The following is a 15483-nucleotide window of genomic DNA, read 5'->3' on the forward strand; positions in this document are numbered from 1 at the left end:
TTATCATTTTATTTAATACTTGAATGTTAAAATTTATTGATTATAAAGCTTCTATTTTATAGTATAAATTTTTTATTTTAATTTTGAGACTTATGCTTCACCTTTCTAGACCATTAGGCATCAACTACACCTTTACCTTTTAAAACCTTATCTTTTGTGTCATACATAAAAATTATGCTCATATGTTTTCTAAAGGCAAACCTAGGCTCATGTTGGTCTTTATGTGTCTTGTCCTATACTATAAATGTTTTCCTCCATGGTGGAAAGTATACGATTCATATTGGTTCGGGTCATGGATGTGTTGAATACTTAGAGTTAGGTCTATTTAATAGATTCAAATATTAATATTCATCTTAACAAAAATTCAAAGTGTGGCAACATATTGATTAAATGCTCAATACTCAAAAAAATTCTGGCTTAAGCGTATCGATACTTGGAACCATGTTGGTACTGAGTCAGTTCTTAAGCCGGAGTCAGGAGGAGTTCCCATATGCTCCACCTCATCTATGTTTCTTGATTTTTCTTTCTGAACACCAATTCAAGTGCCAATTGTTGCAAATTCAGTGATCTTCTGCAAGAGGATTTGCCGATGAGTACCCATGGATACTCGTATTACCGGAGATTTGACAGTCTTGATTTTACCAAGGGAAGAGACTGGATTGATTTAGCTTTTGGATACAGATTATTGCCCTAGCTATGGATTGTTGCAAGCTGATCAAGTAAATCACTGAAAAAATGGGTTGGGTCCATTTTGTTTTACTGGACAGGAACATAACCCGAGGATTTTACAAATTTATGGCTTTTGCTTGGACAAGAATTTTAGACTGAAAAAAAAAATTACTTTGAGGTTTCATTTAGTTACAAGTGAAATGAAGGAATGAACGATTTTCTGAAATTACTAATACACAGTGTTTGCATGTAAAATTGCTCTGGTGAAAGCACATTTTCTGAATGTAGGTTGATCATCGGGTTTGCTCTAATCCAACATTCATATTTCTCAGGGTGCGGTCTAAAAATAAATCAAAACCATCTTATCTGAAAATAGATTGTTTTTTAAACTAAAAAATAAAAAAACAAGAAACATGTTCTTTGTTTTGTAAGCGTTTTTTGTTTTCAAAAAACATATTCTTGAATCTGGTTTCAGAAACACGTTTTCATCTGATTATTCAACAAGTTCCATAAATCATATGCTTTTTATACTAGAAAATTTGTTTTTGCTTTAAAAACCAATATTTTATTGGTTCTAAAAACATTTATTGTTTTTTTTTTTCAAACAAAACCAATTTGTTTTTCCTTTTAAAAACAAAAACATAGTTCAAGAACATGTTTTTATTTTTATTTTTGCTGATATAGCGATTCCAAAAACATTCATGTTGTAGAACACCCCCTTAAGAAATTGATTAACTCTATTCTTATTGTTTACATGTTGTCTTAAAGTATTTTTAAGTTTTTTGACAATTATTTAAAACTTCCTTGCTGTTAACTTTCCGTCACACTCTATTCATATGTGACATTACGTGAATAATATGTATATTTTTTAAAATTCCTAAAATACCCTTTTAGAAGCTAATTCTTCTTCTCCTCCTTTCAAATTAAAATATTTTGTTTCCCATCAACTCTTCCCTCTGCTACTTTTCACCATCACGTTTAACCATCCTTCCTCTTCTTCTCTTAGAGCCGTCTCATGCCATTCAGTCATTTCCCATCAAAGAAAACGGTGAGGTTGCCCACATTTGCCGAAGCATCCCCATCCTTGGAGATCCCTCTCATTCAGATTACAGAAAGCTTGCATACTTGCATAGCTCAAGTCAAAAAGTATCAATCAAACTCCTTATATTTCTAGCACTGCTTTGCTTTACCATGAAACAAAATGACAACAAATAAACTAAAGTCAAAGAAGTTCAGTTACTACAATAACCCAAAATGAACCCCCGGGGTTGTTTCTGATCTAGATTAAGCTCTCTCAGGCTGAGAAAAGGTATCTCTACCTCCACCTTACAGGTCGAAGTCAACTTGTCGGTGAACGGTTCCAACGTCAGAGGACAGCTCGTTTGGTAAGGCATGGTCGACCCACTTATGCTCTTTGTACAGTGGATGGGACCGTGGTGTTCAGTGGTATGTAAATATCGTGGACGGAACCGTTTTGGTCCTGTCCATGATAAGATATGGTGTTTTGCTATGTGTGGATAATCTCCATCCACAAAATAGTGTGGACAGAAACGGGCCACACCCCAATTTATTGTCTACACTATTTCCTTGTGGATGGTTACACTATGGTATGTACAGTTTGTGGGAAGGTTTCAGTGTAACACATCTTTGTAATTTTCGTTTTGGGTTTGGACTGCCATGAGTAGAGATGTAACAGAGATTCTTTCTCTTTACCATTACGTCTCTCCTTTTAGTTTTTTTTTTTTCTTGTTTTCTCGCAATTTCTTTGATCTTTTGGTTTGTTTGGGGTTTGCCGCTTTCAACTTTGAATGTTTGAACAACTCATAGATTAATTGAACGGCTGAGGCCTCGTTCAATTCATTTCTAAAACATCATAGTCCGAGCTGTGATCCGCTTTTCATCTATAGGAAATTTTTTATCAGTTAAGTTTTATTTTGAAAATTTAAAAAATAATGGAGGATAAATTCAACATTTTGTTTTTCATTAATAATAACTAGATGCCAATTGTCAAAAAATTTGGGAGTACAATATGCTATAAAGTTAGTCAATTTCCTAAACCATATGGATACTTTAAGAAATTTGTCTTTTGTTTTTCTATTAAATATTGTTTTGTAAAAAAATCATTTATTTTCACTCATTTGAGTGCAAACCAAATGCATCATTAGTTTAATAACTCTTGAAAAACCTTGAATTTTTAGAAATAACCTTTTAAGATGCAAAAAAGATTAGGACTTGGGGTTAGGGGTGGAAACGAATGGAATCTTTTTACCATGGTTTTTAAAACCGGACCGGACTAGACGGTCAGACTCTAAAAATCGGGAACCGGTTAGGTGACCGGTTTCGTTTTCCCTAAAAACCAGATTTCCCCCCAAAACCGTTGATTTTGGTCAACAAACCGCTGAACCGGGCGATTAACCATTCGAACTGTTAGAATGTTTTTGACCTTTTTTATTTTTTTTTAAATTTTTTATTTTTTGTCAGAACAGGCCAAGCATTCGGTTTGAACAATCAGACCGTTCGACCTGATGATCGGGCCCCTGACCGGTTCGGTCACCGGGTTGGTTTTAAAAACCATGCTTTTTACAAGTTATTTGAGGCTGGCTCGTGAAAATTTTGGCTAAACTTAATTATGCAACATATGAATTTATGAATTTTTGAGTTGAGCCAAAATCAAAAATCAAAATCATGTTTTTAGCTCGAATTAAGTGGAGTTAGAATAATCTAATATTTGACTCAGCTCGCATGCACGCCTACTTAAGATTCGTTTGGTGTGTTAGAACGCTTTGATCTAAAGACCTCCACACTTCGTCAATTTCAATGGGAGGCCCTTTCTTTTGTTGGAACTTTGAAAATCCTGTCTTAACGAAAGTTGAAACCATTATGTTCCAAATGGGTCCCAGACAAAAATAAATAAATAAATAAAAATAAGATGCACCTAAAAAGAACCACTTTATGACAATGTAATGTTAATTTTAGCAAACGGAGAATGTGTTAATTCTCTTCTGCTTTCATTCTATGGATTTTGGCTTTGTCAAGTGGATCTCACCCGGAATGCCCTGCAAATTCTCTAATTTTGTTTGTCATGAGGTAATCACCTAAAAATACATCTAATCTAGAGGTATCTTAAAAATAGGATTATAGAAATTTGGGGTATTTTAGGAATTGAATTATAGGAATTTGGGATATTATAAAAATAGATATAAGTTTGGGAGAAACTTAGAGGTATTTTAGAAATTAATATTAAATCTAGGGATATTTTACTAATTTGCTATCAAGTTCAAGGTGAATTTAAGAAATTATATGTAAACTCCATCCCCGCTTTATCCATGATTTGGGGCAAAAATATTTTCCTTGTTGCTTTGTCCTTATTTAAGATCAATTAAAAAAAAGATGGAGGAAAACCTGCCCTATTCAAGGCCGGGCACAGAGGGTGGGTGGGCTGCAACTAGAGACGACAATTTGCCCTACCCTTGCTGGGGCGGATTTTGGGGAAACTTAAAACTCTGATACCCTGAACTTTCAATACAACACCAAAATACCCATATGCACAGTACTACAGCAACAAAAGCGACTTCTTTTTATTAAAATTAAAATTATTATTAATTACCAGATTATCACAAACACTTAAGCCTCATTCGTTTCCTCCACAACACCCGCGTTTGTTTTTCGCTACATTAGGTCCTATGGTACTCCGTACTCGAGGGTAACTGATACCCTCGCTCAACTTAGGTAAATCATTTACTTGAGTAACTACAAGAACGCTGGAAGCATGTTTACCCGGCCAAGTTTTACTCTTTCCCAAGTAAACACATTTATCAGGTAAGTGAAAAAGAGTAATATATAATACAGAAAGAAGGGTAGTTATGGGATTTTGTTAAAGTCACACGTGACTTCAACAAATATTGTAGATAACTGATGGAATACTAATGGTTAGACCAGCATATCTATTTCTAGGAGTTCATCAAGTATCACATTTGAAAGTTTAGGATACTTATCCTTATAGTAGAGGGTATTTATTTATAATTTATCCTATAATATAGTTTCTGATACGCCTCCAAAAAATAAAAAGAAAAAGATTTACAAATAGAAATGATTGAAGCGGGATAGGGTAAAATTGGGGATCTCAATGATGATGGGGTTTAGATTTTTAGACCGGTTGGGATATAAGGTGAGGGCAGATTTGCTATAATATTTATCCTATAATATAGTCCAGATTTGCTCCACATAGTGTGCGTCTCACATTGATCTCACAGCCTGTCCTGCTGTAAATTGGAAATATCTCTTATACTTGTATTTATTTTTCATAGAGAGATATTTTCAATACGGGGTGAGATGTGGCTGTAAGATCAGTGTGAGGCATGCGACTGAACCCATGATCCAATGGGTTTTTCTTGTCTTCCAACTAATAGGCTTGGACTTGGTCCAATAACTAGTATGTGTCTGGTGTGTCTGGTCCAGGAATCAATGGATGGGTCCCAACATAGGAAGGGCCAAAGATCTGGTTCAAAGATCAGCTAATACTACTGGTAGTAGATGTATGGTTGGAGCATGGAGGTTAGGAATGGCAATTGGGTGAGTTCAAGGTGGGAATCATATTCTTTGTCCCTGACCTCGACTCTAAAATTAACTTTCATCCTCGTCTCCGATCCTCCATGGGAATACAATTTATCTTCTATCCCAAATCCTCGAACATATAAGTTTACTTAAAATTCCCCATCCCTACCGGAGGTTGAACATATTAGCGTGTGCAAAACTAATCTCTATCACTCTTAGACACGTGGAAAAATACACGTGGCAAGTTATGAATAAACGTATGACCTTGATTTGATAGACAAGTGGAAAGCCAACAATCAAATCCAGATACTTTAAGTCCTCTCCACTTGGCCACCAAGAATTTGTGTTTGTGGTTAAATCTCTTCCTTCCATATCTCTCATTTCTGAGGTTGCAGCTCGCTCTCTTTCTGTAAGTCATACTCTAATTCTGCCAGTGTAGAGTCATTTAGCGGGAAAAGAAGTAGCAGCGACGAGACACAGACGCAACTGAATTGGCCTCCATGGCGGTGTTTACTGGTTCAATCTTGTCTTCTCCGTCGCAGCGTCTCCTTGTCTGTCGGTCTATTTCCAGTTGCAACTCCGGTCCATCTGTTTCCCACATTTATGGTATGGCTAATTTCTCTTATTTTCTTTCTTTAATTGTCATATTTCATTGAAGAGTAGACGCGGAGATGGTAGATAATAGGTTTTTACTTGCTGCTTCTAAGGATTCATATTTCCAGATTATTCAAAGTGGTTTGATGTTATGAATGCCGGTGCCATTTGAAGCTACAAATTTTGTCTTCTTCATTTAAACAGAAACAGCCTTGCCTGGAAATATCACTTTTCATTTAAACTTATTCAAAATTAAGGAGTGCTTTGCTTTAAAATTAATCATGGTATAAATTTCCCTTCTGGGTCCAATTTTGTGCTGAAAGTCTAATTTCTGGACTTGATCTTGATACAATTTCGGTTTACAATCTTTAGATGAAAGTCATGTTTTGTTTTGTTTTACCCAAGTGGAAAATGCCTTTTTTTTCTTATCTCAAATATAAAAAAGCAGAGAGAATTATATGTTTCTTTGACCTTTAATTCGCTTAAGGCAAACAAAACTATCGTACCATTGTCGAAATTAGCAGAATTGCAGAAATCTTTTCCATTCAATGCAGGTAATCATTTCATGGGTGTTCCCTTGGGAGGCTGTCTTCCAGAGAAGCGGAAGGTCGTCAGGATCATTTCAAAGATAAGTGCTGCTGCTGTTGCAACAACTACCAAAGAGGAAATCAAAGAGTATGTCTTCAGTTTTGACGTTTCTACTTCTAATAGTTTCTTTCTTAGATGCAACTACTTCTAATAGCTTAATGATGCTTGGGACATTCCTATGTTCTCTTGGACAAGGAAGTAAATTCTATAGCATTGACTTTAGCATTCTTGCTAAGTTTAGCTTCACTATGACAAGAAAATTCTCCAGTACTGCATTTCTTGTTATTGAGGCAACCTTTTGAAGAAGTCAGGTTGAGATCCATCAATTTAGGGTTGTCTAAAGCAGAATTCCTCTGTCCAAAATTGATATAATTGGATATTTGCAATTCAATGCTTGGAGTTTCTTTTAAATCCATTCTCATGTTTACCTGAAAGTCCAAAAGGAAATTTGGGAGAGTGTGACCATCTGATTTATGATCATCTCCGTTGCTTCCCTTTAGATCAGGATAACAACCCAGAAGTATGAAGTACCAACTATTCAGACGTAGGACTTGGAAGTGTGTCGAAGGGAAAAAGTGACTTAAGCAACCCAAAAGAACATAAAATCTGTCACATCTGGATGGCCCCAAAATAACATGACAACCAAAAACCTGGTTGGTCTTGTTCTGTATTAGAAAGAAATCAATGAGTTCAACTATTTTATTCACTTACTTTACACATTGTGAAACATACAATTTGTTTTGCATATGAAAACTTAACACATACAAGCACTTTTCATAAGGATATATTCCCTGTTTACAACGCAGGCAGCAATACTGACTTCTTTTCTCTCTCAAGTCCTGACCTGATTATTCTATTTCAAAATTCAAATATTGTCCAGTTACAGAATTTTTTTTACTAGATCTTTCCCATGATAGTACTTGAAACTCACAAACTTAACTCTGCCCAAGCTTCAGCGTAGCAAGCTAAAGAGCTCTTCCTCTCCAGATTTGTTGACTGTTGCTTTTGTGAATCTGCTATTAACATTTCCTTTTGGTGTGCAAAAAGAGTAGTGAAGGCAGGGTTTGATGCCTGAGATATTTACACATCTAGACTCTATGAATTGGCTAGCCAGCATCTTCTTCTATCTAATTCGTAGTTTTATCTAATGGCTGATGAAAAATTCTTTGTTCAGGTATTCACTTCCTACATGGGCAGAATTTGACCTAGGAACAGCTCCTGTCTTCTGGAAAACTATGAATGGTCTTCCTCCTATGTCTGTATGTTGGGCACTGCAGCTGATAGTAAGATGTTTGTAGGATTTGCTTGGTCTAACTCTTCCACTAAGTCTCCACTTTGACCTTTGACAGGGAGAAAAGTTAACACTCTTCTACAATCCTGCAACAAATAATCTTACTCCAAACGAAGAGTATGGCATTGCATTTAATGGTAATTTCCTTCATCACTATATTAAAGCTTATATTTTTAGCTGTATATCATTGAGTTTGTATGGGGTTGACCTTTGACACAACAGATAAGTGTTCTAACTTCTAAGCAAATACCAAGTCAGAAGTTCCACACCTTCTAACGAAATATCTTCATATTTTGATATCCTGAAAATACCCTTATTTGATTCATCCAATTGTTTCCTAGGGGGGTTTAATCAACCCATCATGTGTGGTGGTGAGCCCAGGGTGATGCTTAGGAAAATTCGAGGAAAAGCTGATCCGCCCATGTATACTATCAAGATATGTGTTCCTAAGCATGGTTGGTGATATTTCATGAATATACATTGGCACTTGATGCTTGGTTAATTTCTTCTTGGCTAACTGCTTGCACCTTTGGCAGCTGTGAACTTGATCTTCTCATTCACTAATGGTGTTGAATGGGATGGCCCCTATAGATTGCAATTTCAAGTTCCTAAGGCATGGCGAAACAAACCAATAGACTTCTTCAATGAGGTACCATCAATACTGAAAACTGTATTTGAAAAATAAAAAGAAGGAAACAAGAAAAGAAAAAGAAAGAGAAAAGAAAGAAAGAAAAACCTGAAAACTGTGTTGCAGAAAGAATACATTCCTTGAGCCATATTTGTACTACTTGTAGTCTTGGTTGATCATGACTCAAGAACTGTCTTTTGATCATATGAATAAAAATAAGACACAACCGTGTCTGGTATACAGGGTTTGGCAGATGAATTGAGTAAGGAGGGTGCCTGTGAAAGAGCAATCTTTCCTGACTCGAACATTGTCATCACTCGCTGTTCCATGATTGGTAATTTGTCTGTTGAAGGGGTATGTGGGTTCCTTCTATTGTGTCTTCTAATATTTATATTATCAAAAACAGAGTATGGAAACTAAATCCTCAACCTTTGTTGATATTTTGATGTATTGTTGCAGGGGGACCGCTGCAATCTTGACCTTGTACCAGGATGCACTGATCCAAGCTCACCCATGTTTAACCCGCTTGCTAATGTAGATGATGGATCATGCCTACTGGATTCAGACTCTGATGAATAGAAGATTTAATGGTGTAAGCTCCCACCCTTTTGCATGTATCAATACAAGTAGAAAAAAGAAAACCTCTCTTTCCACTGGAGTAAGGACTAAGGAGGTTATCCTGAAACTGGTGCAGTATATTTTTGTAGCCAAAAGGGTGTTCACTTGTATATTTTGAAGTCTAAACCAAATGCCTCAGGTGCTAAAATAGATTATTTTGTACTTTTACAGAAGTCAAAAAGGAAAAACAATGGAAACTGCTGGCTTTATTTTGGAAAAACAATTTAGCTGTAATTTACTGTTCTGCATTAATGAGCTAGTTGCATCTCTGGTATTCCAACTACTCCGTTCAGTCCTGCATGCCGCTTGCTAGCTAATTGGTTTACTGTAACAGGTGGATCGACTCTTTTATGGGGCATTAGTCATATCTCAGAATATCAATCTATAGTCAGTAATTGGGCTCTGATTGTGCTTGAAAAATGAGAAGGCAGCAGTTAAGGATGTTCCTGTTGATTATTTAATTGTCCTCGAATTAATGATAGATGCTCATGGAACTAAAAAAAAAATGGTAGATGCTACCCGCAATGCTGACCACATTCTCTGGTTTCTTTGGAGGAAGTGCTGAGATGTTTGAAGGTTGAAGAAACTCAAGAAAGGTTCTATATTTCTAGGAGGGGGTGGGCTTGTCATGGACCTTCTCAATAACCAGAAACAATTCACTCACATCACACGCACACGCATACAGAGTCAGAGCATTTGTTAAAAATTTGAATGTGAGCAGACTGGTACCCTACCCCTTTCAATCACTAGCTTTACTTGAGCCAACCTGATCCCAACCTGACTTGGGATAAGGGTTGGACTGGGTTGGGCTGAAGATTGGTTAGGGTTGGAAAATGCCAACCTGATTTAAGGTTGTAATGCATTGGGCAGCCCGACCTAACGAAGTCAAGATGTATGATAATGTCAGATTGATTTTTGTATACAAGTTTGTCCATGTAAGAGGAGTACAGAAGAGGATGATGATGAAAGGTAGGGTTGAGAACGAGTTGAATCCCTGATTAAAGTAGTGGTAGGATACACACAAGAGGGTGGATCTAGGTGAGAGAGAGAGAGGGAGAGATGATTCATCAGTAACCTTCAAGTTGGTGAAATTAGATGGAAGTGAACTAATAATTCAGCAGTGTTGCTGGATCGTCTTGATAATAATTCGATCAAACTAAATGATGGTTGACTTTGGATCAACCTAACACAATCCAACTCCTAAAAAACTCCAACCTAACCTGACCCACCCCGAGGAAGTGAAAATGGGACACCAAACCTGGCCCGACCTGTCCCACGTATGGTGCGCCTATGATTAAACAAATGCTCTCTACATATGTTTCATTACTGCATTGACAACGTCCGGGTCGGGTATGGTACAGGTCACCTCGATTCAAGCCCAGCCCAAAATCACCAGACCCTAATCTGATGGGGTCACGTCAATGCGGGTTCACCACATAACCCGACCCGTTTCCATTCCCATTTCTTCAGTTTAATATGATTTACAAAGTTAGATCTCAAGAAGGAAAGACATGAAACATTTCATTTTTCACATTTCTTTTGAAAGCAATATTTCATTTTCAGTTAAGTCCTTGCAATTTTATCTAACAAATTATACGTGCAATGGATGTATTACGTGCCTATGGTTAGTCCTTTTTTTTTTTGATAAGTGCCTATGGTTAGTCCTTTAAAACAATTTGATAGCAACAAGCGAACAGCTACTCTCAGTTTTGGTTTAGTGAGAAAATATTCTGTTTAACTTGTGAGGCTTGGCCACCCACTGTTAAGGGCAATTTTCCTCGAAACATAGATGGAATCATGGTTTTTGGACCGGTGCTGACCTGGATGGTCAGACCGTTCGGCCCGGGAATCACAGACAATCGGTTCTGTTTTACCCAAACCTGGTTTATGGCAAAAAACCATTGAACCGGTTAATGACCCGTTGATTTGGGCGATCAAACTGTCGACTCGTCGACCCATTCAATAGTTTCAGCCGTTTTTATTTTATTTTTTTATTTTTGTTGTTAAAACGGGTCATTCGTTCAAATCAGATGATCGAACTATCGACCCGAAAACTAGTGGCCAGAACGGTTATGTTTCCAAGTCATTTTTTAAAACCATGGATGGAATAATAGATTAAAGCCATGATTTGGAGTGCTTAAGTTAAAAATAAGTGCTTAAAAATGAGTGCTTATTCGAGTAAGCACTTATTTGCATTCGGCACCCAATTTTTTTAAGTGTTTATTTTTTAAAATAAGCACTTATTTTATATTGGGCGTTTGGTAGTCTTTTTCTCTAATAAGAACTTAAATAAACATTTGTGACTATTTTGTCCTTCATTTTCTTTAAAATTTTCAAAATATACCCTTTGAAAGCACTTTAAATAAAAACACTTTTATGAAAGTACTTAAAAAAATACTTTTATGAAAGTACTTTTAAGAAACCACTTTTATAAAAATACTTTTATGAAAAGCATTTTTATAAAAGCACTTTTACAAAAGTACTTATATTTGAATTATCTGAATTTGATTTGATTAGGTCGAATATTGAATTCGAAATCGGATTTTTGAATACCGGTGACACCCCTAGTTTTGATTTCAATTCCAGATTTGAGAGTGCTTATTCAAAATAAGTGTTTATTTGGGTTATTAAGCACTTATTGGTATTTGGGAAATAAGCCCGAAATAAGTGCTTATTTTAAAAAATTCCAGTTATTTTTGAAGTGCTTATACAATAAACACTTATTCAATTTTTTTCTTCCAAAATTATTGCTAGTTGAATTTTAAAATACCACTTATAAAATTATCCCTAGTTGAATTTTATAAAAGTACTTTTATGAAGGCATTTTTATAAAGCACTTTTATACTTTTACAAAAGTACTTTTATAAATGTACTATTATGAAAACACTTCCAAGAAAGTACTTTTATAAAAGCATTTTTATAAAAACAGTTTTATAAAAGTTCTTTTATGAAAACACTTCTAAGAAAATACTTTTACGAAAGCACTTTTATAAAAGTGATTTCATAAAAATACTTTTATTTATATAAATAAAATTTTTTTATTTTATATATTTATTAATTACCTAAGATAATTAACTAATCGAATTTAAATCGAATCAAATATTTGAATATTTAATTGAATTCAAATTTGAATATTAATTTTCAATAGATTTTGTAATCGGATTCAAATTTGGATATTGCCTTATTCGATTCGAATTGAATCATTTTACACCCTTAATCAAAACCCTCCAAAATTGAAATTATCTATTCCTATAATCTATTTGGTTTAGATAGGAATTAGAATAAACTGGAATAGGATTTCATTCCGAAGAAAGTTATAGCCATTTCCTCAAATGGGGGAAGAAAGTTATAGCCATTCCCTCAAATGGGGGAATGCCATTCCACTACATGGTGAAATGAATTAGATTCCGATTGTGCCCAACCAAACAGTTGAAATTGGAATAATCCATTCCAATTCTAATTCATGATCTTCATTCCCAAGAACCAAACGAGCCCTAAGATTTATCTTTTAAGCTCAATTTGGAAAGAGTATAAATACAAATGGAATTCTTGTTTGACAAACAAACCAAACCATTTATTATCTTTGTTTGACAAGTGGAATTTTAGGTCTGAATGGAATAAATACTCAATTTGGAAAGAGTATAAATACAAATGGAAAGAGTATAAATACTCAATTTGGAAAGAGTATAAATACAAATGGAATTTTAGGTCTGAATGGAATTCTTGTAAACCTTTGAAATTGTATGAGAGATTATCTTTGTTTGACAAACAAACCATTTATTAAACCTTGCTTTAATTTAATCTACCGTCACTCCACAGCAAGCAAAAGGACAAAAAAAAATGTCTTTTTTTTAGTCTGTGGCCTAAAAAAGGTTGAGACTGAAGCTGATTTTGGTGGGCAAACGTTGCCGGCTGGAAGTCCAACCAAAACCAAATAATAATCTCATCTTACATTCTTATTGCAGGCAAGACAGTAGATACCTTCTGTGTGGTGCAGTGGGATGCAACAAATTGAGGAGACGAGACCGGATCTGCTCCTCACACAGGGCGCCTCACACCGACCTCACGCACACATCCTACCATTCACGGGAGATGTTCCCAATGCACGGTGGATATGCCTGTGAGGCGCCCGTGTGAGAGCAGATCCGGTCTCTGAGGAGAGAGTCTCCATGTTCGATAGAGGTGGAGTTGGGGTCATACTTGTCAGATCTACTGGCTGAACCGTTGGGGTCAACAGATGTGGCTATTGTTAATGTGAGGCCCAGGCTCTGATCGGCTTAAGTCAGAGCAAAGTCCGAACATCTTCTCAGCCATTCATTCATCTTGGGAATGCCCGTGAACAATGAGTAGCCTACAGAGAAGACAGCTAAGCAGCTCAAAGCCTGAAGCTCATTTTCTTGGGAGAATGAATATTGATCGTGGATTGATGCCAACTATAGAAGCTATAATTTCAGATTTCTGCGGTGAAGTGCAGTGTACTTCACCGCATTTTTTTTTTGGCTCCCCCAGTACAACCTTCACATCAAACACATCATTTCAGATGGTTAAGATTGTCTACCAGGCGGCAACCCCGACCAATTCAAAGCCAAGCTCCACGCTTTAGACTCCATAATACGCGTGAAAAACTTCAAACAACCGTAAAAAAGTACCAGCATCTGAAGATTCTGAACTGTAAAAATGGGTGCTCGATCGATCAGATTGCACATGCAATGCCTTACTTTGAATAGTCTCAATCACAAAGAACCCAAAATTCAATAACAAAAAAGCGATTAAGCAAAGACAACCTGGTCTTGGGTCAGTGCTTGCTTGCTATCTCTGGGGTGTTCTTCAGTTATTCTCTTCTCCCTTCCATTTCTTTTTTGATTCTTCACTTTATAGTTTTCTGCTGCAGAAGAATCGGTTAGAGAAAATTAAAGTAAGATCTGATGAGTTGCTGCTGCTATTCTCCTTTTGCTGTCCTCTTCATACTTGCCGGCTAAAGAATCGAACAACAACCCCGCACCGACCCCAACGGCCAAGTCGATCGTGTAGTGACCCCTGGTCCCTAACAACCTCACCACTTGTAACACGTTCAATGTGTCGAACAACCAAGCCAATTCCCGCCGCTGCATTCGTCGCATATCCAGCGAAGCAATCACGGATCCAGCTACATGACCGGAGAAGAATAAGAAGAATGAGACGTTTCCCACCGGGAAATCCACCCCTGAACCCAAGAATCCTTGTGGCAGTGGCAGCTGGGTCGAGTAGCCCAGTATTCCTCTGCATGTGAACATGAACAATGCCGATATGGTCGCTCTTGGTCGGCCTTCCACCAGCCATGCCCACAGAATATACGTCGTTTGCATTCCCACAAACACCTGATAACCATCATCAATTCCAAATCATTGAGATTCTGTTGACATTGAGATCGACGAAGGAATGAGAATAAATGGAAAATTAGGAAAACTCAATTGGCTTACCGTGTTGAGGGCGGCCAAGGCAGTGTTCAGAGCAGGCCGAGCGGCTAACGCGCGGTGAAGGGGACGAGTCAGGAGGAAACCCAGATCGAAAGGTGGGGAGGAAGGAGGAATCATGAAGAGGGAGTATTCGACTGCCATAAAGAAGAGGAGAGACACCGCGAATACGCAGGGGATGGGGTGGTACCTCACCACATTCACCGCGTCCTCCATTGACCAACCCATGAAGAACGCTTTCCGCTTTAGACCCACCATTGCTGCTACAGTAGACGATTTCTCCGTCGTCTTGCTGTTTCCGTTGCTGTGGCTCCGGTGGTCGCCAACGCTGAAGCCGTTAACGCCGTTGACGGTTTTCCTATCTCTACTCCTGAGCACGGTATCGGTTCGGCAGCGGCTTACTCCAGCATCCATAGCCGTCGGCCCGTTGTTGGATACGGGGAATCGCCATCGAAATGGGAAAGAGCGGTTTAAATCATGTGGGCTTCGCGGAGAAACCAATTGCAGGGATGCCAGCGGAGCTGCTCGTCTGCATCTGTGTCTTCTTCTGGTCTCTGGCTACGTGTTGCAATTTTTGTGGGGTGGACCGTGAACTTGGACTTGGAATTCAAGGCCCATGTCAGGAAAACAATAAGAAACGCGGTTCTTGGACTGGAGTCTCCACCGTCAGATTAGATCAAGAGTTGTTTCGAGATGCAAATTTTCAGTAAATCGAGGCGATACGGCAATGGCGCACTAAGATTAATCAACTCTTTCCGTCTCTCGATAATGTGGGGACGGGTTTCGATTTGCTATCTTGCTTCCACGATAATATAATAGGATAATAAGAATATAATAGTTGTTTTGATGGCATGCGATTATGGTGATGGAAAGGTTACTCACATCACATGAAGGAGCGTTGGTGCACTGAATCAGTATCAGCTTTGTCATATTCAAGAGTCCTCCCTATGTTATATATAAGCTCATCAGCATTTAAAACGACTTATAAAAAAAAAGTGGGCCCGTCGGAGGAAAAGAAAAGGGATTTTTGGACCGAAATCCCCCTCAGAAATCTGTACATCCCAAACACCGTAGTGGGATCCTTTCAA

General features: G+C 37.4%; 2 protein-coding genes across 2 annotated transcripts; one reads left to right on the plus strand and one right to left on the minus strand.

The window, feature by feature from the left end:
• Positions 1–5506: 5506 nt before the first annotated feature.
• On the plus strand, positions 5507–9225 carry LOC148869436 (protein POST-ILLUMINATION CHLOROPHYLL FLUORESCENCE INCREASE, chloroplastic-like). Its single transcript, XM_088970242.1, has 8 exons — positions 5507–5829; positions 6372–6492; positions 7580–7664; positions 7755–7833; positions 8038–8151; positions 8233–8345; positions 8568–8678; positions 8784–9225. The coding sequence occupies exons 1-8, from the start codon at positions 5724–5726 to the stop codon at positions 8901–8903; spliced, it is 849 nt and encodes a 282-aa protein (XP_088826368.1). The 5' UTR covers positions 5507–5723; the 3' UTR covers positions 8904–9225.
• Positions 9226–13612: 4387 nt separating this feature from the next.
• LOC148869437 (phosphatidylcholine:diacylglycerol cholinephosphotransferase 1-like) lies at positions 13613–15272 on the minus strand. The gene is made up of 2 exons (XM_088970243.1): positions 14402–15272; positions 13613–14299 (listed from the first exon to the last, which is right to left on the minus strand). Exons 1-2 carry the CDS (start codon positions 14807–14809, stop codon positions 13853–13855), a joined length of 855 nt encoding a protein of 284 aa, XP_088826369.1. The 5' UTR covers positions 14810–15272; the 3' UTR covers positions 13613–13852.
• Between the last annotated feature and the right edge of the window lie 211 nt (positions 15273–15483).

Source organism: Nelumbo lutea, chromosome 2 (assembly GCF_056320005.1).
Source record: "Nelumbo lutea isolate HS-2025 chromosome 2, American lotus-T2T, whole genome shotgun sequence".
Lineage (NCBI taxonomy): Eukaryota > Viridiplantae > Streptophyta > Magnoliopsida > Proteales > Nelumbonaceae > Nelumbo > Nelumbo lutea.

Coding starts and splice junctions, on each gene's coding strand:
- LOC148869437 (XM_088970243.1), bottom strand. CDS start 14,809: ATGGATGCTGGAGTAAGCCGCTGCCGAACCGATACCGTGCTCAGGAGT. Junction 14,300..14,401: donor CCTTGGCCGCCCTCAACACG/GTAAGCCAATTG, acceptor GATGGTTATCAG/GTGTTTGTGGGAATGCAAAC.
- LOC148869436 (XM_088970242.1), top strand. CDS start 5,724: ATGGCGGTGTTTACTGGTTCAATCTTGTCTTCTCCGTCGCAGCGTCTC. Junction 7,665..7,754: donor ATGGTCTTCCTCCTATGTCT/GTATGTTGGGCA, acceptor GACCTTTGACAG/GGAGAAAAGTTAACACTCTT. Junction 7,834..8,037: donor GTATGGCATTGCATTTAATG/GTAATTTCCTTC, acceptor ATTGTTTCCTAG/GGGGGTTTAATCAACCCATC.